This window comes from Spizellomyces punctatus (assembly GCF_000182565.1).
Source record: "Spizellomyces punctatus DAOM BR117 chromosome Unknown supercont1.8, whole genome shotgun sequence".
NCBI classification, from domain to species: Eukaryota; Fungi; Chytridiomycota; class Chytridiomycetes; order Spizellomycetales; family Spizellomycetaceae; genus Spizellomyces; species Spizellomyces punctatus.
Window position 1 is genome coordinate 1,007,815 of NW_015971544.1, and position 22,374 is coordinate 1,030,188.

Below are 22,374 nucleotides of genomic sequence, written 5' to 3' on the forward strand. Positions count from 1 at the left end.
TGCATCCCATTATGTTTCATTTCCACTGATGTACTACAAGTGTGCCTCCCATGAGATACGGGTAAAACGTTCCCTTCATTGCACACATTTACTCATTTTGTTGTTGACAAGTTGCATATCATGCACTTAGACTCCCCTCCACGCCATATCGGGGTACACAGAGCTCATTGCGCACACCCCTCTAACAGAAGAGCAAAAAATCTACCTGGATTGCATCAAAACGGGATGCTATACAATCCAACTCATCACAAACAATGTCCTTGATTTCGCCAAACTCGAACGCGGGAACGCCGAGACTCGGGCACGACCTGTTGAATTGGATATGAGGCGATTGGCGGCGGATGTAGTGAGAAGTTGTGCGCCGGTCAAGGATGAAGGGAAATGCGTAGACGTCATATTAAGTGTTGAGCAGAGTGTGCCGTTGATGGTGTTTGTGGATGAGATTTATGTTACGAGGGTATGTACTTTGTCGTTTATCTGCGTTCAAACGTACGTTTGTAGTGACTTTGTATCAGATTATTATGAACCTTGTGAGCAACGCAGTAAAGTTTACGTCAACGGGGTACGTGCTTGTACGTATTCTCTGGGATCGACAGGATGGCGATGCGTTAGTGATGCGAGTTGAAGATACGGGGGAAGGGATTCCAGAGAGTTTTCTGGGGACAGTGTTTGAGCCGTTTCGACAAGCCGACACGTCCTTGACTGTAAGTATCATTGTTCATTTTCCTCAACCATGTGAACAAAAGACTTAAAAGTGCTCATAATAGCGAAAACACGCTGGAACTGGGCTGGGACTCTCTATTTGCAAACAACTCGTTCAACGCATGTCGGGCACCGTCCATGTGGAATCTACGCACGGCCTCGGCTCAGCATTTACGATCCGCCTCCCAATGGCCGATGAGACGCATGCCGAGCTTGTACATACACCCGTGCGACGTGTGAGTGTACCCACCGTGAAACCCGTCATGTGGTTTTGGTGTCGGAGTGAGCGTACAGAAAGGTTGTTGGCGAGGATTTGGGAGGGGTGGGGGTACGAGACGGCCAGTGTGGATCGACGTGTACAGACCCGTGGCGCTATTGTGTGGACGGATATAGAGTTGTGTCGACGGGATCCGAGTACATTGGAGGGTCTTTTAGCGTCAATGCCTAAACTTGTTTTGGTTTGTTATGATGAATTGGGGTCTGAGGATGCGTGGGTGACGAGGTGTGATGGGATCCTACTCGTCAAGAGACCTGTAATTGTCCATGTTGTTGCGGCAATGGTGGAAGAGACGCTGGTAATACCGAATGGGACGGCGATTCCAGACGAGAACGCTCCAGTCGAGAACGGGGCGGTTTTTCCGGCTGGACGACGACGATCAGTCTCGGAACCCATCTTTTCTTCTGGGCCTGATACGACTCCTCAGAGCGGTGTATCGGGCAGTGCACAGAGTAAGGACGAAAAGGGAGAGCCTGGAATGCACAAGGGGCGAATTCTCCTCGTCGAAGACAATGTGGTGAGTTTGTTTACTCAATAGTACAACCCCTTCATCCACATACTCACATCTAGACAAGGTCAAATCAAAAAACTCGGTATCCCGCATCCTAACCAAAAATGTCCCTACCAAGTCGACCTTGCGTCCAATGGGCCAAGAAGCCCTCGACAAAACTCTCGCACAATCGTATGACTGCATCCCTCATGCACTGCCAAATGCCCATCATGTCTGGCCTGGAATCCACACGACGGATACGAGCACTCGAAGAACGCGGGGTCCAACTCTGTCGGCGTCAGAACAAGAGAATACCGATTATTGCGTTGACTGCCAATGTATCAGCAGAGAGTAGAGAAGAGTGCGACAAGGCGGGGATGGATGGGTTTTTACCAAAACCGTTGAATCTAAAAGAGTTGGGGGAGGTTGTTGGGAGGTTTGTTGGGGGTTGAGATGCAGCGCTTTTTCTTGCGTGTGTGCCCGTTGTACATTTCAAGGTTAGAGCATTTAAACATACCCAAGTGTTAGAATGTAGCACTGTTTTTTTTATATGTATCTTTATTCAAACGAATACGTGAAATAGTGAATTGAAATCGTAAAATAACTTAATAGCTCTATAAAAAACATTCGTTTCTCTGCACCTTCCATTAACAGTTTAAACCAGTCAATTTACCTCCTCTTGATGCCCACCAACCCCATACACCTTGGACACAAATGCCTGGAATCCTTGAACGAGTCATTCATGAGAGGAATCAAACAGCACCCAAACACACATCCGGAGAAACACAGTGCAATGGACGAAAACCATGCAACGATGCCAGGGTCCTTTTGGACAATGGTTGTGATGGGTGTGTGGCAGTGAGGACAAGTTGTTGGGGTTGGGTGGTGCGAAAGCGGTTGAGATGCATGGGCGACGTAGATGATGGTGGTGGTTGTGGGTTGTTGGCTGAATTGTTGCGGTGTAAGGTACTGGACTTGGACGCCTTGTGGTAAGATGCCTGGAGGGAGGACGACTTGCGGGTGTGCTTGGAGGCTTGGAGGAGGAATCGCTGGTGCTGCGTACTGCGGTTGCGGTTGTGGAGCGTATTGCGGTTGCTGCTGTTGCTGTTGTTGTTGGTGTGGTTGAGGAAATGGAATTTGAGCATGTTGCCCTTGGAATTGACTTGGGCCAGCGGGCTGATACGCCGGAGGAGCTTCCATGCCAGGATAACCTCGCGGTAGCTGCTGCTGCTGCTGCTGCTGCATCTTCTTTTCATTGGACGACGACGACATGGTTTAAAGGTAGTGTGTGAAAAAGTGCCTACTGCAAGTGTGCTTTTGCTTTTAAATGCGTTGTTCGCGCGTTATTTTCCTTGGCGCTTCGTAGCGTCCTTCTGCACCATACCCCTCTTGTATTTGCGTATCCCCATTTGATCCCCTTTTGCTTATCCCGTTTAATCATCCCATCCAATGCTTCTTGCCTGCCAAGAATACGCCATCAACATACAAGATATAAATAGAAATGTCACCACGTGCCGGCCACATCACATCATCTGCATAAAATGCATACGGCATGACCGCGCTAAAGCAATGGTTTATCACTCTCTCCCATCCATTGGCACCGCCCAACGACTGCAGAAAGAAGACGCAAAGAATTGAATGCAGCCGACAAAGGGCGCTCTCAACTCCCCACCTCCCCTTCCAATGCACGTAAAGAACAGCAATTTGACCACTTTGCGTGTGAATGAGATTGAAAAACTCTAAAGAAACAGAAAAAACGACGACGAGGAGCTATTTATAGGCCCAGTTTCTTTTTTCTCTTGTGCACGTGGAATGAATGTCATTGGATGGAAATATGACTTGAGAGTGGCTTGTACTTGTTACATAAGCGAGAGATCCCGCCAGGATTCTTTGTTTCTCGCCTTTGGTGAGGAAAAGATTTGGTCGTTGTAATCGATAAAGAATGTTTCCATGTTGAAACAAGCGCCTGCATTTGCGACGACAAGTATGTGCTCCGAGTAAACAAGGGTGGACAACTGCCAATCGTGAGTTCCAAGTTGCTTGCGTGAGCGAGTGACCACTGCATTGACTGTCCATGTCATTATATCCTTCATGTATTTCATATCATGGATATTAAACTATAAAGTATGCTTGTATTGACAATGATCGAGTCGTGTACGGATCAGGAGGGGAATTGCAAGGAGGCCCCTTCCAAACCCCTCCGCACGCTCTCCATCCTCTCATGAACCAATCCAGTAACAACCCGCTCCACAGCGGCTTCCGTCTCCAATATCCATTCCCTGTCCTCCAAGTCCTTGCTGTCATTCCCATTTATCCCATTTAGTCGCTGTATCATTTCCCTTACAAGATCGCGAGCACAAAGCGCACTCACGAGCGCCTGGTGTAGATTTCCCTGTCGTGCCCAAAACAGTGAAAAGTGCATGTGTGAGATCAAGGCATGCGTCGGTGTTGGTGAGGCTTGTGTTGCGTGGGCTACCCTCGCGGGAACGAGCAACAAAATTGAATAACATTGCACGGAATGGAGGTTGTATATGCGAATAGGTTGCAGTCAAGACATGGAAATTGAGGATATAAGCGAAGAGACAACTACGAACACTTTATAAACGACATGTGCATACCAATCAACCATCGCAACTCTTTCTCAACATCTCCCCGCCTCCTCGCACGTCCCGCCATCCACAACGCCCTCTTGCCATTCTCCTTTGCCATCTTCCGATTCCGATATGCGGCCTTTTGATGCGCTTGCACAAGATCCGCAGAAGTTACAGCCCACGCCGTCAACCGAATTTGAGAAATAAAATGTGACGTTGATGTTTTCCAAAACCCGGATAGAGTCGACATGGGCGGTCGTCGGTCGATTCGGCCGTACCCGGATGATACGCCCTTATTGTGTCGCTCTTGTCGACGCTTGCGTGCGTACGCTACTTTCCAGGGCCATCGGACTCGACGCCCAGTTGACACAATAGGTACGGAGGTATATTTTTCTGGCAAGATAGAAAGATTTGTCCAATTTGTTTTTATCTCTGGTATTGAACAAGACAACGTACTGTTAAAGGCACACAACAATGCCTTCCCCTCCTTTTTGACATTTTGCGCATCTGCCAATCGTTTCCCCACAGGGGTCGCAAAAGGAGGCCGTCGCACGACTTTGGGACCCGACACAATGTTCGTTTTTGACGACACCGACGACACTACAGGTGGCCGTGCAATGTGCACTTTGGGTAATGCATGAGGAGGCTTTGATCGAGGTTGCCCGCCAGATTTCTCATTGGTTTTCCTAAAACGTTGCGTTTCTGCGGGAAGTGCTGGAAGTTTATCCTTGTTCTTTATCATCCCTCTCTCTCTCGCCCTCTCGCATTTGTGTGTGTGTTCAGTTCTCATGGATAAAGCCCACAACAGCAGGCAACCACATTTTCAACCAAAACAATCGACCCGCACAACCCTTCTTGCATACCCTCATCTATTCAATTCATTGTGTAATCATCCTGTCTCACGATTGCATCGGCTTTTTGGGCAGCAAAGTACCAAGTAAGTGGGATCTTGTCTACCCTTATGGTTGCCCTTGAAAGCGAGGTTGCATTACTATATATAAAACAGCATCACGCTTACACATAGTCCATCGACATAACATTCTCAAACATTCAGAATACGTTCGTTCCATTGCCATGATTGCTATCTCGTAAAAAGGACGGAAAGCCATGTCATTACATCCGCTTGAAAACTTTGAAATCGGAGATTGGCATCTTGAAAAGTCATGCCAACAAACCAGAACTGTCTGCTCATCCTCTGAGGAGCAATATTCCACGTAGCGAGTGCATGTATATGGCAATGTTGGCTTCATTTATGGGTCTACTGGCTAGTGAAATCAGTAGTCAAATGCAGAATAACATTTTACATGATTTCCATGGAATCCCTTAAAATGCTCCTCATCCCACTGCTGGACTAGAGATAAGATGACCGTACCGTACCATACTTTGCGGTATTATTTACCGTACCCTACCTTACTATACCTTACTTTATCTCACCTTACCTTGGCGCTTACCTTACCGAATGCGTTCTGGCTACGGCCAGCCCGGAAAGTGAGGTTCGGTAGGTATCAGTGAACCAATTCCCTAGTCTCTGCACCGCTCCGAATTTTGTTGGGCTGTTAACAACCTAGAGCGACCTGCCTGAATCGGACAAGGCTTATTAGTAGATCTTCAGTCCGGAGTCGATGTAAGCAGACATTTTGGGGTGACTTACAAGGTTACATCAAAAAGCACTAGATATGTATTTTCAAATGGGACGGGTCCTTGTAATCAGAAATCTGGAAGTTCAAAGATGGAAGGAAGAGACGCTGCTATAGTGGCAGACACAGGAAATCAATCAATATGTCGTACTTTGATACAATGATACCCGATCATTCTTTTTTTGACTTGCCGCCGAGGAGACAGAATTCTATAACAAAACCAGGATTTTGACTCCTGTATTTGAAGCGAGAATACGCAAGAAAACAAGAAGGCAACCTGTCAGACGTCAAACTTTTGCGCTCATAGCTCAGCCAACAGGTTATTCTTTCGAACCAGAGGACATCCGGACCCAACAGGCTGTTCCATCCGTGTTGTTTTACTGGCTAGCATTCGGTTAGGTAGTTTGTGTGATCAACCGATTTTGATAGTCCTTTCAGAAGGTTCGCCCGTAAGAGCCGACAAACCGATACCTCCGAATGAAGAGACTCCTGTCAGCGGAGGAAGCCATGTTACTACAATCATAAAAGGAGAACCCGTGCCAGTAAAGTCATTTGAAAGCCCCCACCGACAATGAGACCAGTTACAGCTGCATTCCATTTCAATATGATTTTCCCTTAGATTACTTGTCAAGGAACCTCATATTACTCCTCCAAGAAGATTGGGTGACTTTTGGCTGTACCATCTTGCATTCCAGTCGAAAGAGGCCTCTCCATTGATAACTCTACGCAACGGTTTTGAGTATTGTGAGATTCGGATTCGGTCGGGCTTCCATATCATCTCAATGCTTGCACATGAATTGGGTCACGATGTTGGCCACTTGCAGTGCTGTCCATCCCAGAAATCTTGCAAGCCGAATTCCTTTTAGCGTACAGTACACACGGAATCTGTACAGCCGTGTCACTCTTGGCGGTGGGGTAGCTCTCGGGTACTCAATTCGTCTGTTTAGACGCTACGGACAGGATCATAATGCATCGATTGACTAGCCGGTATGATCGCAGTAGATTTTACATTGTGCAGATATTTCCAGGTTGCAGCCAACATATCTAGGCGCTCCGACGTTTATAGATTTGCTTGATTGTAATAAAACATCAGTCATTATAATTATCATCTCACACATTTCACTGGATGAATGAGCAAGTCCTTCTGAGAGGGTCATTTCTTATCTCGGCCCCCCCCACTGACGACAAGAGCAGCACATCACAACCAATTAATATATTTCTACATGGTCACTTCTGATGTCAAGGGAGCATTAGAGTATAGTGCTGAGATGCTACAATCAAAACGGCACCGATTGTGTTGAGGTCGGCACCGCGAACAAGGGGACCGAACATCAAGCAGTAGGCGGGAAGGGCCATGAGGAACGGTACAGGGAAATCCATCTGAAGCCGTCAAGCAACTCGAAGGACCAAAGCCTTAAGGACTCGTTTCTTCCATCCTTCTCGCCATCTTCCCAAAAACGACGGAGGACGCGTCGGGTCTGCCGCGTAGGTCACATCACCATAACAACAACGACCCTCCACCTCATCCCATCTCGCCATTTCACACCTCCAACAGCAAACATCCCACTATGCGTCTCCTCCGCCCCCTCCTCCGCAGGAAACCTCTCCCTCTATCTCGCCTCCATAGCACCGCTAGCAACACGCCCCCGACACCTACACCCACACCCACCCCAACACCAACGTCCAACACAACGCATTTCGGGTTCAAGACTGTGCGAGAGGATGAAAAGGAGTCGCTAGGTATGAACACTACAGTCCATTCTTATCTTTACACACATTCAATGACTCAGCTTCCACCCCTCAGTCGGCCAAGTTTTTGGTAATGTGGCATCGTCATATGATCTCATGAACGATGTCATGAGCGGTGGAGTCCACCGGTTATGGAAAGATCATTTCATTCGTACACTGGCTCCAGGTCCTACTACCAAATTACTCGATGTCGCTGGCGGAACAGGTACACTTGATCATTCCCTTTATCCTTAATCCAATTCCTGACCGTTCATTTAAATAGGCGACATTGCATTCCGCTTCCTTGATTACATTTCCGCTACACACCCTAACCCCTCCCCTCACGTTACTCTCCTCGATATCAACCCCGCCATGCTTGCTGTCGGCCAGCAACGGGCCCAACAGCTCGGACATACGAATATTGCGTTTACGGAAGGCAATGCAGAGCGACTAGAGGGAATTGAAGATGCGAGTGTGGATGCTTATACCATTGCGTTTGGGATACGGAATTGTACCCATGTCGATCGTGTCTTGCGTGAGGCTTATCGGGTGTTGAAACCTGGTGGGCGGTTCATGTGTTTGGAGTTTGGGAGTGTGGAGAATCCTGTTGTTGCAAGGTACGCTTATCGGTTTTTCGTCTTATTTACTTTTACTTATCATGCGTTTGTTAGAATGTACGATCTTTACTCGTTCCATCTCATTCCAACCATGGGGGGTCTCATTGCAAATGATAGAGAGTCCTACCAGTACCTAGTCGAGTCCATTCGGAAATTCCCTCCTCAACCCGTTTTTGCAGACATGATTAAAGAAGCGGGGTTTAAAGTCGTTGGCAAGGGGTGGGAGGATCTGACCTTTGGTGTTGCGGCCATACATTCCGGGTTTAAATTGTAAAGTGTTCATACATACATGTAGTTTCACCATATTATCTACACAAAAGACTAGTACACATCCTTCAACTCATAATATTGTCTAAACAAATGTTCATTCCTTAGTTTTGTTTCTGATACGACGTAATAGACATGTAAGAGCAACGAGGGGAATCTAGACGTGAAATACGTCAAGAATCCTTCGGGCAGGGGTCCGAGGGCTTTTTGCACGGGTGGTGGAAGGTCTTGGTAATGGTGTTTCTGCAATTTTCAAAAAACAAAAAAAAAGTCAGTAAAAACAAACACAAAGCACACATATCGCAGCCAACAAACCTTATTTCTCAAAGCCCTCAACAAATCCCTCACGCACGCCCCATCATATTTTCGATATTTTCCCAAATTATCCAGCAACATCCGATCCATCCTCCTGTACCAATCATTTCCAATCACTTTATGACCTCCCCGTTCCAACACCTTTAGAACAGCACTCGGTGGATCCCGTTCCTCCACTTCAAACCTATCCGAGGCATCCTGCAAAAACCCTAAACGCATCGCAGGTGTCCAAAAATACGGATGCATCAAAATCCGACTTGCGTCCGGTCGTTTTGTAGGATCCTTGGCTATCATTCGGCGTATCAAGTCTTTGGCTTCGTACCCTTCTTCACCATTCAAATCCAATTTATCCAATCGGAAATTCCCTTTGAGAATATTCATTTCTCGCATGTATGTGTCGCCAAAGGGGTGTGCACCGTTTGTGAGTATGTAGTAAAACACGCAACCCGCAGAGAAGATGTCAATGGCTTTCGTAATGCGTGGTGTATCAGAGGGTGTTGCTTCAGTTGTTGCTGTAGTGGTGGTTGAGAGAATGCATTCGGGCGCACGCCATCCGACTGTTCCACCCGCTGTCATGTGGGTATGCTGAAAGAAGGATTGGTCCTCCGCTAGCCGCTTTCCTAACCCGAAATCTGAAATCAGGATCCGCGGATGCGGGTTTTTACTCTTTCCAGCCGCAACCAAAATATTCTACAAAAGAAATCATGAGCCATTCCATACACATTTAACCTCAAATATAACAACAACAAAAAAGATACCTGCGGCTTGATATCCCTATGTACAATCTTTAACGAATGCAAATGGCGAATCCCAGCCATGATTTGATACAGGACTACCGCCGGCTTCAACTTTACTCGTAACTCGGCACAAAACGATTCATGAGGCTTCTCAATCACATCATATAATGAGGCCGGACAGAGTTCAAGTGCAATGTACATGAATCCCGCATTCTTCTCCTACAAGAAATAAATCAGTACATTGTCCGTATGTCTACCGCGGAGACACATACCCGAAAATAATACCGAACAACATTGGGATGGTCATCGCTCTCTTGCAACATTTTCACTTCGTGATCAGCCACGTCGTAGAAATCCAACAGGAGGCGTTTGATGGCTACATCCCGGCCTTCAAAGGTTCCTTTGTACACGACGGTGCCGTGGGAACCGTACCCGAGAATATGGTCGCTGACGGTTAGGGAACGCAGACCGGTAGGTGCAGGTAACGTTGGTTCAGTCAGCGGTGGAGTTGGAAGTGGAAGAGATCCTGAGTCGGCCAAGGCTGGGAGAACAGTGGAAAAGGAGGACTCGGTCAACGATTGGATTGGGGAAGGGGAAGAAGGAGGTGGGGTGGGCAGAGGCGATTCTTTTCTGGATGTTTTACCGTTCTTTCGTCGTTTCCGGACGGTTTTGGTGGGAGTTTCTGGTTGAGATGGCAGTGATATGCCTTCGTCCGCTGGCGATTCGTTCAATTTCGTATCCGTATCTAATGCTGTTTTCACAGGAGGTCCATCGGCTTTATCTTTCTGGCCGTTTCCATCCGATTCCTCAGGCTGTACAAGATTTTCCTTCTCGGTCTCTGGAGTCTTTTTTGCATTTGTATCCACAACATTCTCAGTACGACGCACCCTCCACCTCCAAAATCCCACGATCCCTACGACCACCACTGCCAGCAATTTCACCCAACCAAGAACCCAACTCTGGCCATGAATACTTTCCCTCGCATGCATCCCCAACTCCTTGACCCGCTCCGCCAACGTTCGATGCTCCACAACCGTATGCGCTCCAACCAAACATTGCGGAAGAACCACCCCGTTCGGCAGCGATCGACACACATCGGTCTCGGAAGCCGGCAAACTGGGTCCCGATAAAACACCCAACGGCGCATGCGACATGTCGGGGAAGTTTTTCGAAGAGAGGAGGTAGAAACTCCCATTGTGGTACCCCACATACGCATCCGTCTTTCGAATGGCTGTCATGGATGGAGGTGAGGGTCGAGGGGGATACGTTTTCCGGAGATGATATCCTTGAGGGTTGGTACCCACGTTAAAAGCACCTACGGCGGGCGTATCGAATTGCATTCGCATTGCTAATTCTATAACACGCACATTGGTAACCATTTCTGTTGTTTGATAGCACACAAGACGGAGCATACAAACATACCTAAATCCCGATCAAGACCATCCAACGGATCCTCCTTTGGTGTAATTTGCGCATTGACTTTTCTGGGTGGGGCAAGGATACCCGGATGTGGACCGTCCAATATCTCCCCTCCGAGATCGAAATGCGGCTGATGCGGGGCTGAAAATTCCCCGTATGTAATATTGAACCTAGTCCTATCGTTAAAACGTGCTTTCTCTAGTCTGGTTTTGTGCATAGAATGTGTACCTCAATTTGGACGTTCGACGATCCCACATGCTCAATATGTATTCTGCAAACGCCAATAACGATTAACACATTCACCAATGGTCCATGTCCAGTCATGATGGCCACTTACGTGTTCTAGAAATATACACAGCGTCCCGCTCGTCACCCAACTCTTCAACTTTGTCTTCAGTATCACCACCGTAGACACGGACAATCTTGCCCGTAAATGGATCAATAGCAACGAGACGATTAACCTTTTTTCCCGTGAAAACATAGTCACCGAACATGAAGGCGTGGTTATCGTCTACAATGCGTTTGATTGGAAGTGGCAGTTTCTGCAAGCGATGGTAAATGCTATGCACAGGTAATGCAAAAAAAAAAAAAAAAAAGAGAAGATGCATACCTTGATGGGCTTTCCGGGTTCGTAATAATATAAATCTCCGTTGCCAGTTGGTTCCGGAATATAGATACCCTGGGAGTACAGGTCCTCTTCCTCGCCAACCGGAAGCAAATGATCATAGATATTGCCCCCCAATATAGTCTCATCCATCACCCGTGCATTCTCGTCCGTCTCTCGATGATCATCCGAATCTTCAATGACCTCCACCTCACCTAGAACCATCCCATCTCCAAACCTCTCCACATTTTCCCCCAAAACCGGCTCCTGTATGACCTCAACACCACCGGCAACCAACCCATTCTTTGTTCCCAAATTGACGTCCGTCACCTTGACCAATGGCCCCCACCCATCATCCTTCCGACTCCAAACAACCCGTCCAGTGGGTCGATGAACACCATGCAATGCTCCATCCAACGTCGTCACAACAAGCAAGTCGGTTGGATGTATCGTCTTTGGCAGTAACGGTTGGTTTTGGATATGGTCCAAGGGAACCAATTCACTAGGGCCTTTGGGTGTCGGTTTAAGGCCGAGCCAACCCCCGCCTGGGCGGCCAAGGACGACGGATGCTAGTGCGTAGAGGAGGAGAAGGATAAAGTGGAGGTGGGTTGGCATGTGTGCCTCGGAAAGACAGTGTAGGTTGACACTGTGACGATATACAAGAATGTGACTGCAGACACGTTATTCACCAAGGGTTCTTTCAGTAAACAAAGATACCAATAACTTTTTAGCTCATACTGTAATTTGCATTTGGAAAATTGGGCAAATAACAGCAAGCACCCAGAAAGCTGTGCGTCGGAGGAAGGTGAGACGCCAAGCATCCAAGCCCCATGCAGCACGTGACTCTGCACCTGATTTGTTAGTCACGTGATTGTAACCTGCTGGTTACAGTGCTCTCGTAAGCGTATCACTTTGCGGAACTTGTGCTTGCAGGGCAGCACGTTTTTTTTTTTACTTTCTACGGTTGTTGTTGAAGACGATTCGGCTGTGTGGAAGAGCGGAACTTTGTCTTTTCGGAATGGGAAACCAATAGCGAATCGAGCGATGAGTTGCGATCCATGATGGGGGCCTATCCTCAACCTAAAGTTGCATTAACAATGAAATTTGTCACACTTTTTTGTATTTAGGAATGCCTGACCTTTTGTACCAAAAAGTGTTATTCTCCAATGGAATGAATGGAAGAATTAAACAATTATTAGGCTAAAGTCTAATAATATCTGCGAGTTACCAATCTTGCGGATCCGAAAAACAAATAATCCATGTGTGCACAATAGCTGTTTGTTTCGAATTGTTTATCCTTGCCCAGATGGACCCAGCATTAAACAAAGACCAACACAACTGTACCTGAATGGTCACAACCCATTCAAACGCCTCGTATGCTTTACCAAAGGTTTAAACGTGTTCCAACTTAGGGCAAACAGCCTCAAAAGCGCCAGGGAGACTCTATATCTCCCCCAGGCATAAGAGGGGATAAAGTTCAAGTTCACTTACGGGAATAACAAAAAAAAAAGTAAATCTCATAGATGGTCGGATTGAACTTTGTTGACGATCCAGGTTGCGTGTACGGCCCCAACACCACCGATGCGACCTACGCTGGTCCTTTGGGTGCCTACCACAGCGCTTCAAGCGCCTGTCATGGCCTCAATCTTCGCAGCATCAATGTCATATTTGCACTTGTATCCATCTGCGCCAACCTCACCTGCCTCTACTTTGCCTACCGCATCCTACTATCCCGTCGCAAAACTCGATACAACATTTTTATGACACTCTGCCCGATTGCCGGTGCTATGGGTTCGACAGTCGACCTCTTTGCTGCGTCGACCTATTTTCACTGCGGCGGTATGCCCGACTTGACGCAATTGACCAAAATCTGCTTCTACATTGGCACGTTCTTTATGATTTGGGTGCAAGAGTTTCGGTTCGATTTTATTTTGATTGTGATGGGAAAGAATAGGGCAATTGCGAGGAGAGCGGTGTGGGTGAACGTTGGGATTTGGTGTGCTTTGGGAGTTTTTACCATCGCAATGTGGATTCAAGGACGTTGGAATCAGCCAAAGCTAATCTCTTATGCCATTCCGTGAGTTTGCGATTGTTTCGTTGTTCGAGTTGTTTATTCTGTTTGTATTTGCCTAACGAATTTTTGGTCATAACTTAGGTACGCTTTCTGGCTCTTTTACGTCACATTCCTTGATTCTACGCTGTCCATGGTCCTCCTTCACATTTCTCTCCGCCAAACCGCCCTTCTCCGATCCTACGATCTACTCACAATCGCCCAGGTTAAATCGTTTTCAACCCGTTTCCGCCGCGCAGCCCTCCTGCACCTCACCATCATTGTCATCGCAACAGCTCTCTTTATGTTGGCTGGTTCGACTGAAGTCGGATACTCGATTGGTATGATTACAACCCCGACGATTCCTGCCCAATTGGCCGTAACTATTTATTCGATTCATACGTTGCAGAAAATGGAGAGATTGAGGTCGGGAGGACACAAACCGCAGAATGCAAACAGCAAACGCCAGGACAAATCTGCTACAGCGGGATCGAAGGTCGTGAGTTCCGCACAGGGACTCGTCGATCCGTCGGGAATGGGGAAGATGTCTACGTGCATCGAGAGCCAGACGGCTGCGTCGAGCAGCGCAGTAGCGAGGATTTAATTAGAATCTTAAAAGTTTTAGAAACACCAGATACACTAACGTCTAGCTCCCTCCAATTAGTGTTTTTGAAACAGTCTTTATTTTCACCACTCCAATATATCTTAATAAATTAGATATGAATATGACAGTCAAATATCTCAGCACTGTAATTCTATCCAATGGGTTTCATTTCCCCAACCACTGCCTTTGACTCTGGTCTCTGTCTCATATCGTGTTTATCGATATGATTGACTCTTATCCAGTCTACAAGAGTGTTATTTCCAACTGCATTGACTTTACGCACAAAAAAGTATTTTGCTTCTGTTCCCGGTGGATCTTCGGGTGGGAAATAGCTTTTGTCTTCCAAGGTGAGTGAAACGGGATGCTGTGTCGCGAAACGGAGGTATCGTTTTTTGTCGTATACAACATTTTGTGAAAAGTGAGCGTGGTTTGCTATCACTGAAAAGCACCCTGGTCAGATTTGCGGAGGATTATAACCGTTTTTATCGGAACTTACCCATGCAGAAATATGATTCGTCTGGGATCCACGTATGTTCCATAAAGGCCAGTAAATGCATCGCGTCCACGTTTGTTCGCAAATCTCTTATAAAGTTGCTGGTGAGGATCATCCATTGGTGTTGCTTACATGCTCGCCATGCGGGAAAAGGGTAGAATGAAAGTCCCACATCCGGTGGATGGTATAGAGACCATTCGACCGCGGGTCGGTCCGAGCGGCCCATATGGGGACGGACCAATCGGCCTGCCGAATCAGCTAAACGGTACCAATATGGATATCAGCCAACGTGCATCATCATAAGCCAATTTAGACATACAAGGTTCCGTCCAAAACTCGATATGTTCCTTCCCCTGGTGATCTGAGCTGTTCAGCGTCCGATACATTTCAGTGCTGGTTCGCAACGGCCAATCGTGTCCCGAAAGATTGATGACAAAGTCCCAATCGGCCAAGTCTAACAACTCCCAATATCCACTAAGCTGCATCCACACGAGACTCGCATGGCCCCACATGCCTTCATATGATGTTTTTGCGATAAATAAGTTGCCCACTGCGTCTGGCTGCAGCTTTTTCTTGAATCGCTCTGCTTGTCGCTGTTCTATCCAGTCCTTTAGGGCAGTACGGAGCTTGTTCGAACGTGCATCAACGTGAATTAGAAAGATGGCGGATCCGTCATCTAGTTGATTTATAAGTAGCTGGGCTTGTTGTAAGGTAGCAATATCGTGTAACATGAGAAGGTAGGCGAGTGGATATTTTCTCCTCGGGCCGGGAATACGTGATGGTAAGGAAGGCCTGATAGCGGGGATGAGCGAGGAGTAGTATGAAATGGGATCAATGCGGTGTATCAGAGGACTGGAGGTGATGTTGACAAACGAGTTTGCGCCTTCTGCGACAGAATAACAAATGTATCGATGTACATCCTGGGCGCCGATATATGAACGTCAATGTCAGGTACTTGAAATATAATCAAGGAAGAAACTCACTCTCTCCATCAAAACAGGGTATTTGTTCGACAATCTCTCCTGCGCCTCCCGGGCTACTCCATCCAGCAATTCCACAAACTCTTGCTCAGTCGGGTTGACTTGAGCCACCGATCCACCCAATGGAGCAATCTCCACCAACCCGTCAAATGTTGCACCGTTCAATATATCGCAAAACTCAAATCCACTTGCTCTAAACAGCCGCGAGGTGTAGCTTTGTGCAAGGCGCAATGCATCCACAGAGGTAAATATGCCATCCTTTCTTGTCCCTTCTTCGTCCCCTTCGTTCCCACACCCCGACGGGCTTGTGCACGTATTAACAGTTCGGGTTCTGCCCACAATAGCTTGCATTAGCATTTGTATTCGATCAGTAAACGTCATATAAACGCGCGAGTCGTTTACCCTTTTGCGCCGAAAGGCCCAACTTCCCAGCCATCTGTATATGACGCTCCGGTCATGAGGAGCATGACGACCCCTGCCACGAGGGAAATGACCATAATTCCCCGGTTCCATTTTCTACCCATCAACCGAGAAAGAGGATGCCTTGCTCTCAGTATCTTTATGGGGGTGTCTGGTATGGAAATGTTCATTCCTCCCGGCAGTATCTTCATCGTGCGGAGCCGTCAAGAACAATGTAAACAAGTTGCTGCGCGCGTTATCAGTCCCGATCTAACCCAATACGTGGCTGGAATGCATATTATTCAGGATAATATGTCCCTAAAGGGATAAATGAAATCGAACACCTTCGTCATGCCCGTTTTTGAACTGTGCAAAGCTTCAAGGTATGCGAGGGCACTGGGCCAAGGACCACCACAGCCATGCGTTGGCAAAAGAGCCCGAGCAAGCAGCGGGGAAAGATGAGAGCGTGGAAGCCTTTTGATGGGTATCGTTCAATGATAATGACACACACAAGGTCAGCGGGTGACAAGATCCACGGTATGGTTTCGGGTAAAGGTTTTGAAAGGAGTGTTCGATCAAGAAAAGCCCAATAACGAAATTACGATGATTAAAGGGGGGTCAAAAGGGAACTTGGGGAAAGTCCTTTGGTGGTTGCATGCGTCTTTTTCCTCTTGGCCCATCTGGCGTCTTTGTTGCATCAGCCTCGTTATGTCTTTTCCAATCGTCATCACCTGCGTCATTCCTCAAGCCTTCCCTTTGACTTTCCCCTTTCTCCCCGTCTCCATCTCACGGTTATTCCAATGATGAAAAAAAAGGAGGATACAGTTGGGTTCATGCATGTTCCAATTGTAAAGGTGAGACACAAGAAGCGATGTTGGGCGGCTGGGTCATGTTGCTCGGCAAACGGACTCTTTTCTGAGGCTATACATCATACGTCAACGTCAATATCCCTTTTTTTTATTTTCATTTCGCGCTAATATAAATAAGCATATGGTTTTGGCATTTCACCTCCTGTGCACTTGACCCCTGTCACTCCTCATCTCCCCCTCGTTTTTTCTTGCCTACGTAGTTGATCGTCGATCGTCGTCGTGGTCGTTTTTGTTTTTGGTCTATAAAAGCAGGACAACTTGAGAGCTCTCCCTTCCTCATATTCTACATTCAGTGCTTCTGTGTTATCTTTATTTTATACTTTTAACCTCGTCCCCAAATCATCATCATGTTGTTCAAGACGATTTTGACGGCCATTGCCGTGGCGGCTACTGCTGTCGGAACCAGTGCCTCTGGTATGTTTGATGTGTTTGGTTGCACTGAGCCGTATTCCCATGCTAATTGTCGACCTTGTCATTTGGTAGGCATTCTATTCCAGGAGCCTCGAGCGGGTTCACAATACGTTGCCGGTGGTCCCATTACCATTTCCTGGTTTTTTGATCCCAACGGCAACACATTTGCGGCTCAAGGAACAGATCCTGTGGAGTTCCACTTGTCTGATTTGCGCAACGGAGTCAACACTGGACAACTCATTGGTGGGCCCATTGCCCAAACGACTCTCCAAGCCCTCAACGCAACCGGCAATCTTCCCGCTGTTGTGGATGGCACAAACTATACACTTCGCGCTTCGGCCGGAAACCCTCCCACCTACGCGTATTCCCCCATGTTCACCATCAAGGCGACCGGGGGTGCCACTACCTCTGGTGCTCCCGCCCCGGCGCCGGCCACAAGTGCAGCTGCTCCTCCTGCTTCTACGGGTGGATCGACACAGGCGACCGCCAGCCGCGCACCCGCATCCAGTACCCCCAGTAGTAGCAGCACAGCTGGTCAGCAAGGTCAATCTTCCGCGCAAAAATCGGGGGCACACTCTAATATTCCTATGTGGGGCGTGGGCAGTGCAGTCTTTGCTTTTGCAGGTGCCGCTTTGCTGTAAAGGTCACGGCATTGTTATTGACAAGGAAATATTTGTCTATTGTGTATGAAATCAGTGAACGTGTACAGGAGAGGAGGATGTACTTTTTTTTTTAGTACTGTATAGTTGTTTACAAATAGGATAATTGCGATTTGGTTTTTTTTGCATTGCCCAATTCCCCTCGAGACATTTCTTTAGCAGATGAATTAATCGCCAAAGAACGAGTGGTTTGCAGCTCGTTGTCGATAAGGATATGTGCTGCATTTGGACTGGCTGTCGTAAAAACTGCCAGCACTCTGATTGCTCGCGCACGGACGGCCACGTTGAAGGCGGGTAAGACACGGCGGTAGTGTTCTCCTTGACCCTGACCAAAGATGCTCGTTCCCCCCAAGTGTCTCTTGCACCTGCCTGGTCCCTCCTTGATCATTTGTGCCCATGCGTTGCGCATACCAGTTGCCGCCTTGGAAATCGCACGAACGTCCGAGAGTTCCTGATAACCATCTATCACTTGCGAGCCAGGAACTCTTGCACGCAACGCGTCAGAGGTTGGGAGATATCTCCCCTCTCGCGCACGACGATCTTTGGATTGCAATCATCCACCAAAGACAGACAAAGAAAACCTTGGCTTTGAGAATCAAACCCTGGAAAGGTGCCATTGCTCATGATGATGGCATCATGCTACATAGGAGACAAGCACCTTGTTTGTGAGCAGGAAACCCCTACCACGGTGGCCTAGGATTCCATTCACTCTTCTGGTCGGAGAACAACCTCCACTGTTTTAACTTGTTTCTCCTCCATCAATTCCATCATCTCCTCTGATACAACCTAATGCTCCAAAAATATCTTTGAAGGCCACTCTGCACGGCGGTGGCCATCGCAGGACAGTCACGTGTACATTCGCTTATTCCAGAGCTCCCAGCTCTAAGTGCCGTTCCGCCAAGTGCCTCGTCCGCCGTCTAGTTTCGACGTGGCATTTCCTCTTCAAGATAACTTTGTAAATGAACTTTTTTAACAAGGCCCAATTACCGCAGACTCGACCTGCTAGTGGTGGTGGGGCTGGGAACCGAGGGATGCCTTCGGGACACGCGCACAGGACTTCGGCTAGTAATCTTGCCGTCAGCCCCGCTCCACCTGGTAAGTTGATGGTAGATAAGCAAAATGTTGTCGAACGTAGCAAGGAATGGCTCTGCTGTACGATGAACGTTGGATGAACCATTTTACGGCCATATCGTAGGAACCTACGCGCCTGGAACTGTCCTGTCCGTAAATGCAACCAAAGTTGTGGTGGAACGATTTCTAGCTCAAGGTAACATGATAACATGGCGTGTATGGGATGGGTCTCAATCACTCTATAATTGATGAATCGGACCTGTTTTACGTGTCCTAGGCGGCTTTGCGCATGTCTATGTCGTGCTGGTGGGTAACGAACAGTTCCAGGCCGTGCTGAAGCGAGGAGCTTGTCCCGATCAAGAATCTCTAAAAGATTTGGAAAAAGAAATACATTTTATGGTCTGTCAGATCCATTGTTGAATGAAGTGAATGTTCATGCGCGCAACATTCACTCAAGATCGGATCTCTTCGTGTAGCGCCAATTGAATGGTCACAAGAATATCGTAAAGTATGTCGATTCGTCAATACAAAAGGCACGGAACGGTGGATTTGAAGTATTTATTCTGATGGAGTACTGTCGAGGTGATTCCTTTGTCAAGATGATCGGTGGCCAGACAGACCGTTAATGAAGATTATAGGCGGCCACCTTGTAGACTTTCTCAATACCCGCCTCTCCAACCGACTGACGGAGCCCGAAATCCTGACCATCTTCTCTGATGTCTGCGAAGCTGTAGCTCACATGCACTACAGCAACCCACCAATCATACACCGGGACATCAAGGTCGAAAATGTCTTGATAGCCAACGACGGCTACAAGCTTTGCGATTTCGGATCTGCCACAACTCAGATTGTTCTGCCCGGAACTTCCATGTCTGCAGCGGATATTCGGCTATTGGAAGATGAAATTGGGAAATATACCACATTGCAGTACCGTGCTCCAGAGTTGTGCGATTTGTATCAAAAGCGCGGATTGACAGAAAAGATGGATATGTGGGTGAGTATCGCATTGAATACATTGCAAGGGAGAGGTTTGTGCAGTGCGAACGTGGTTGACGGGTCAGTTATCAGGCTCTCGGTGTCCTCCTGTACAAGCTTTGTTTCTTTGTAAGTGAGAGCCGGGAGCACCTTACATCGCTTTGTCAACCGCTCATCTGGAGAATTTGGACAGACAACACCGTTTGAGGACAGCGGCACGCTAGCAATTCTGAACGTTCGATACACAATGCCTAGTCATCCGAGTTATTCTCGAAATCTTCTTAATTTGATAGGTAATTTTGGGATTGAATACGCTGTCAGTTCTGCATTCTTCTCTAGACGCATCCTTCCTTCGTTATAGAATTGATGCTCGTGGCCGACGTGAGCGCTAGAGCCGATATTTATCAGATTTACTCAACTGTATGTCGGCTACGGGGTTTGCCCTGCACTTTAAGAAATGTGAGTATCCACGGAAGACTAGTTCACCGCAGCTGAAGTTATTAAACGTTGGGTCCGTGTTCAGAAATATGCCGATGGACCATCTACGCACTCAACCTCTCGGACAAACACACCTCCCCATACGCCGTTTGGCGATCAATCCGCCCACACTGATGCACGCCGCTTGTCATCCAATATTTCTTCTCCTACCACACTAAATAACATGAGCGCAAGCACACCTGACTTAATGACTCTCTCATCCAATCCCAACCTCGCGACGCAGCAAGTAATGCCCATGCGCAGAGGCCGTCCTCCCAAGCACGGCAAAACGCTATCAAATAGCACGAATGTTGCAGATTTGACTGCAAGTGTGTCCCTTTTGAACGTTAGCTCACCTCACAACCCCTTTGCGGAATCGCGGTCGGTTAGTTCGAATCGGCTCACTGCTCCGCCAGAGTTCTTTAACAATGCGGATTTGTCTGCTCCTAAGCCTGGGAACGTGAATCGGCTGACCGCTCCACCAGAGTTTTTTGATCGGGTGGAAGGATTTGGCGCGCAACCGGGAAAGATGTTCTCGCCGGGGACGTTTCCGGCTGGGGAGGCATTTCAGGGTAGTGCTTCTGATCCTTTTTCGGTAGTAGACCGACAGCCGGTACAGCAACAACAAGACCAACGAGTAAACCACCAACAGCAACGACAACAGCAACCCCGTGTGAACTTCCAGCAACAGGAAGACCAACAACCCCAATTCAATCCCTTTGATCCCTTCCGACCCGTTCCCCTTCGTCGGGACACCACCCGATCTATTCCAGACCTCAAAATCAACACTACGACTCCTTCTATTCCTTCCCCACTCCCGTCCAATCTCTTCTCTCCTCAGCGCCCTTTTCAAAAATCAACATCTGAAATCCGCCTAAATGCCGTCGATCTCTCCACACGCATTCATGGACACTCTCGAAACAAAAGCTGGGCACAGGGTCGGTCGCCGGGCGACGCATCGGGTTCAGAGAGTGCCAGTCGAGAGTCGTTGAACTCGTCAGGCTCTAGCTTTGGGGTCAATGTGGCGGGATTGGTTCGGCAGTTTCATCAGATGGAGGGAGCGGGAGCAACACCACATGTCAGGGCCGGTGTCGACGGCAGGGACAGGTCTGGTTATGCCACTGGACCTCCTCGCCTGCGACGGGATTTCAGCAACTCACTGGATCTGGTACACCCTCACCGGCTCTTCTCCCGTTCGATCTTTAACTGGCATTGTCAACGTGTCGGCACCGATGCCTGGTCAAACACATATTACTCACCCATCCGTTCCCACATCTCACTTACCCATGCCGCTGCAGACAACGTACGCCCCCCCACCACCCAAACCACCCCGCGGAACTGTGCCATCCCAGCAACCTAGCCCAATGTCGCCTCTCCCAGGTACCACTTTCCCGCAATCGGACCCATTCACTCTTTTGGCTTCGAACTCTGTGTTGAATACTCCTTCCTCATCTGTTGGACCTGCAGAATGGACCCCGCTGTCACCTTCCCTCGCTGGAAACTTTGCGAGTTCCCAACCAAGGCCGCAGATGGACCCGAGAATGACGTCGCAACAGCAGCATCAGCAGAACCAGCAGAGATTGAGTAGGGGGGATGAATTTTTGAGGGGCTTGATGGATGGCAAGTCGTGACGTTTTTTTTTTTTTTTCCTGTGTATATTTTTTGTTGGATGATTGGATCTTGTTGACTAGATATATTTTAAAACAAAGTTGCGCGACAGTGTTGATTATATTCTCCTTTTGTTCGTGCATGTCTGAACAAGGATCTTTTTTCATCTGGCTTTTACTTAACAGTCGTCTTTGATAATCTTATGGGCTCTGATGTATGCCTGCACTATTTCCCTGTTCTTTAAGTTGAAACAACATATAGTCAATTTCTTGGCATGCTGCTTTTATACGCAGCTCGTTCGCCCGTATGTAGAAAGCCATGGGTTAAGAGTAATTCTCCGCTTAAAGGGTACATCCCCCTTTCGCATCTTCGCCAATCCCCGTCGCTGTAAATA

At 47.9% G+C, this 22,374-nt stretch overlaps 9 protein-coding genes across 9 annotated transcripts in view; 5 read left to right on the forward strand and 4 right to left on the reverse strand.

Moving 5' to 3' along the window:
• Positions 1 to 1,824, forward strand: part of SPPG_09266 (uncharacterized protein) — a gene marked incomplete at its 3' end in the record, with an annotated part of 3,762 nt that extends 1,938 nt beyond the window's left edge. Inside the window, exons 5-8 of the mRNA XM_016757423.1 lie at positions 131 to 457; positions 516 to 704; positions 768 to 1,496; positions 1,555 to 1,824. Coding sequence (XP_016607870.1) covers positions 131 to 457; positions 516 to 704; positions 768 to 1,496; positions 1,555 to 1,824 — 1,515 coding nt within the window. The remainder of the gene's footprint in view (positions 1 to 130; positions 458 to 515; positions 705 to 767; positions 1,497 to 1,554) is intronic.
• A 17-nt stretch (positions 1,825 to 1,841) lies between these two features.
• Positions 1,842 to 3,209, reverse strand: SPPG_05205 (uncharacterized protein). Its single transcript, XM_016753428.1, has 2 exons — positions 1,987 to 3,209; positions 1,842 to 1,876 (listed from the first exon to the last, which is right to left on the reverse strand). The coding sequence occupies exon 1, from the start codon at positions 2,739 to 2,741 to the stop codon at positions 2,139 to 2,141; it is 603 nt and encodes a 200-aa protein (XP_016607871.1). The 5' UTR covers positions 2,742 to 3,209; the 3' UTR covers positions 1,842 to 1,876; positions 1,987 to 2,138.
• Positions 3,210 to 3,540: 331 nt separating this feature from the next.
• SPPG_05206 (uncharacterized protein) lies at positions 3,541 to 4,837 on the reverse strand. The gene is made up of 3 exons (XM_016753429.1): positions 4,517 to 4,837; positions 4,088 to 4,453; positions 3,541 to 3,941 (listed from the first exon to the last, which is right to left on the reverse strand). The coding sequence occupies exons 1-3, from the start codon at positions 4,800 to 4,802 to the stop codon at positions 3,631 to 3,633; spliced, it is 963 nt and encodes a 320-aa protein (XP_016607872.1). The 5' UTR covers positions 4,803 to 4,837; the 3' UTR covers positions 3,541 to 3,630.
• Positions 4,838 to 7,225: 2,388 nt separating this feature from the next.
• SPPG_05207 (ubiquinone/menaquinone biosynthesis methyltransferase) lies at positions 7,226 to 8,451 on the forward strand. Its single transcript, XM_016753430.1, has 4 exons — positions 7,226 to 7,437; positions 7,502 to 7,651; positions 7,709 to 8,042; positions 8,097 to 8,451. Exons 1-4 carry the CDS (start codon positions 7,266 to 7,268, stop codon positions 8,314 to 8,316), a joined length of 876 nt encoding a protein of 291 aa, XP_016607873.1. The 5' UTR covers positions 7,226 to 7,265; the 3' UTR covers positions 8,317 to 8,451.
• SPPG_05208 (IRE protein kinase) lies at positions 8,263 to 12,178 on the reverse strand. The gene is made up of 8 exons (XM_016753431.1): positions 11,391 to 12,178; positions 11,118 to 11,322; positions 11,009 to 11,051; positions 10,784 to 10,950; positions 9,634 to 10,715; positions 9,383 to 9,580; positions 8,625 to 9,314; positions 8,263 to 8,552 (listed from the first exon to the last, which is right to left on the reverse strand). The coding sequence occupies exons 1-8, from the start codon at positions 11,997 to 11,999 to the stop codon at positions 8,364 to 8,366; spliced, it is 3,183 nt and encodes a 1,060-aa protein (XP_016607874.1). The 5' UTR covers positions 12,000 to 12,178; the 3' UTR covers positions 8,263 to 8,363.
• Positions 12,179 to 12,326: 148 nt separating this feature from the next.
• SPPG_05209 (uncharacterized protein) lies at positions 12,327 to 14,181 on the forward strand. Its single transcript, XM_016753432.1, has 2 exons — positions 12,327 to 13,461; positions 13,540 to 14,181. The coding sequence occupies exons 1-2, from the start codon at positions 12,908 to 12,910 to the stop codon at positions 14,036 to 14,038; spliced, it is 1,053 nt and encodes a 350-aa protein (XP_016607875.1). The 5' UTR covers positions 12,327 to 12,907; the 3' UTR covers positions 14,039 to 14,181.
• SPPG_05210 (uncharacterized protein) lies at positions 14,080 to 16,415 on the reverse strand. Its single transcript, XM_016753433.1, has 5 exons — positions 15,914 to 16,415; positions 15,515 to 15,842; positions 14,851 to 15,451; positions 14,535 to 14,789; positions 14,080 to 14,476 (listed from the first exon to the last, which is right to left on the reverse strand). The coding sequence occupies exons 1-5, from the start codon at positions 16,120 to 16,122 to the stop codon at positions 14,190 to 14,192; spliced, it is 1,680 nt and encodes a 559-aa protein (XP_016607876.1). The 5' UTR covers positions 16,123 to 16,415; the 3' UTR covers positions 14,080 to 14,189.
• Positions 16,416 to 16,479: 64 nt separating this feature from the next.
• On the forward strand, positions 16,480 to 17,985 carry SPPG_05211 (uncharacterized protein). Its single transcript, XM_016753434.1, has 2 exons — positions 16,480 to 17,193; positions 17,263 to 17,985. Exons 1-2 carry the CDS (start codon positions 17,127 to 17,129, stop codon positions 17,829 to 17,831), a joined length of 636 nt encoding a protein of 211 aa, XP_016607877.1. The 5' UTR covers positions 16,480 to 17,126; the 3' UTR covers positions 17,832 to 17,985.
• Positions 17,986 to 18,417: 432 nt separating this feature from the next.
• Positions 18,418 to 22,099, forward strand: SPPG_05212 (NAK/BIKE protein kinase). Its single transcript, XM_016753435.1, has 9 exons — positions 18,418 to 18,944; positions 19,045 to 19,116; positions 19,198 to 19,319; positions 19,397 to 19,502; positions 19,559 to 19,914; positions 19,989 to 20,024; positions 20,089 to 20,188; positions 20,257 to 20,354; positions 20,419 to 22,099. Exons 1-9 carry the CDS (start codon positions 18,809 to 18,811, stop codon positions 21,730 to 21,732), a joined length of 2,340 nt encoding a protein of 779 aa, XP_016607878.1. The 5' UTR covers positions 18,418 to 18,808; the 3' UTR covers positions 21,733 to 22,099.
• The last annotated feature ends 275 nt before the right edge of the window (positions 22,100 to 22,374 follow it).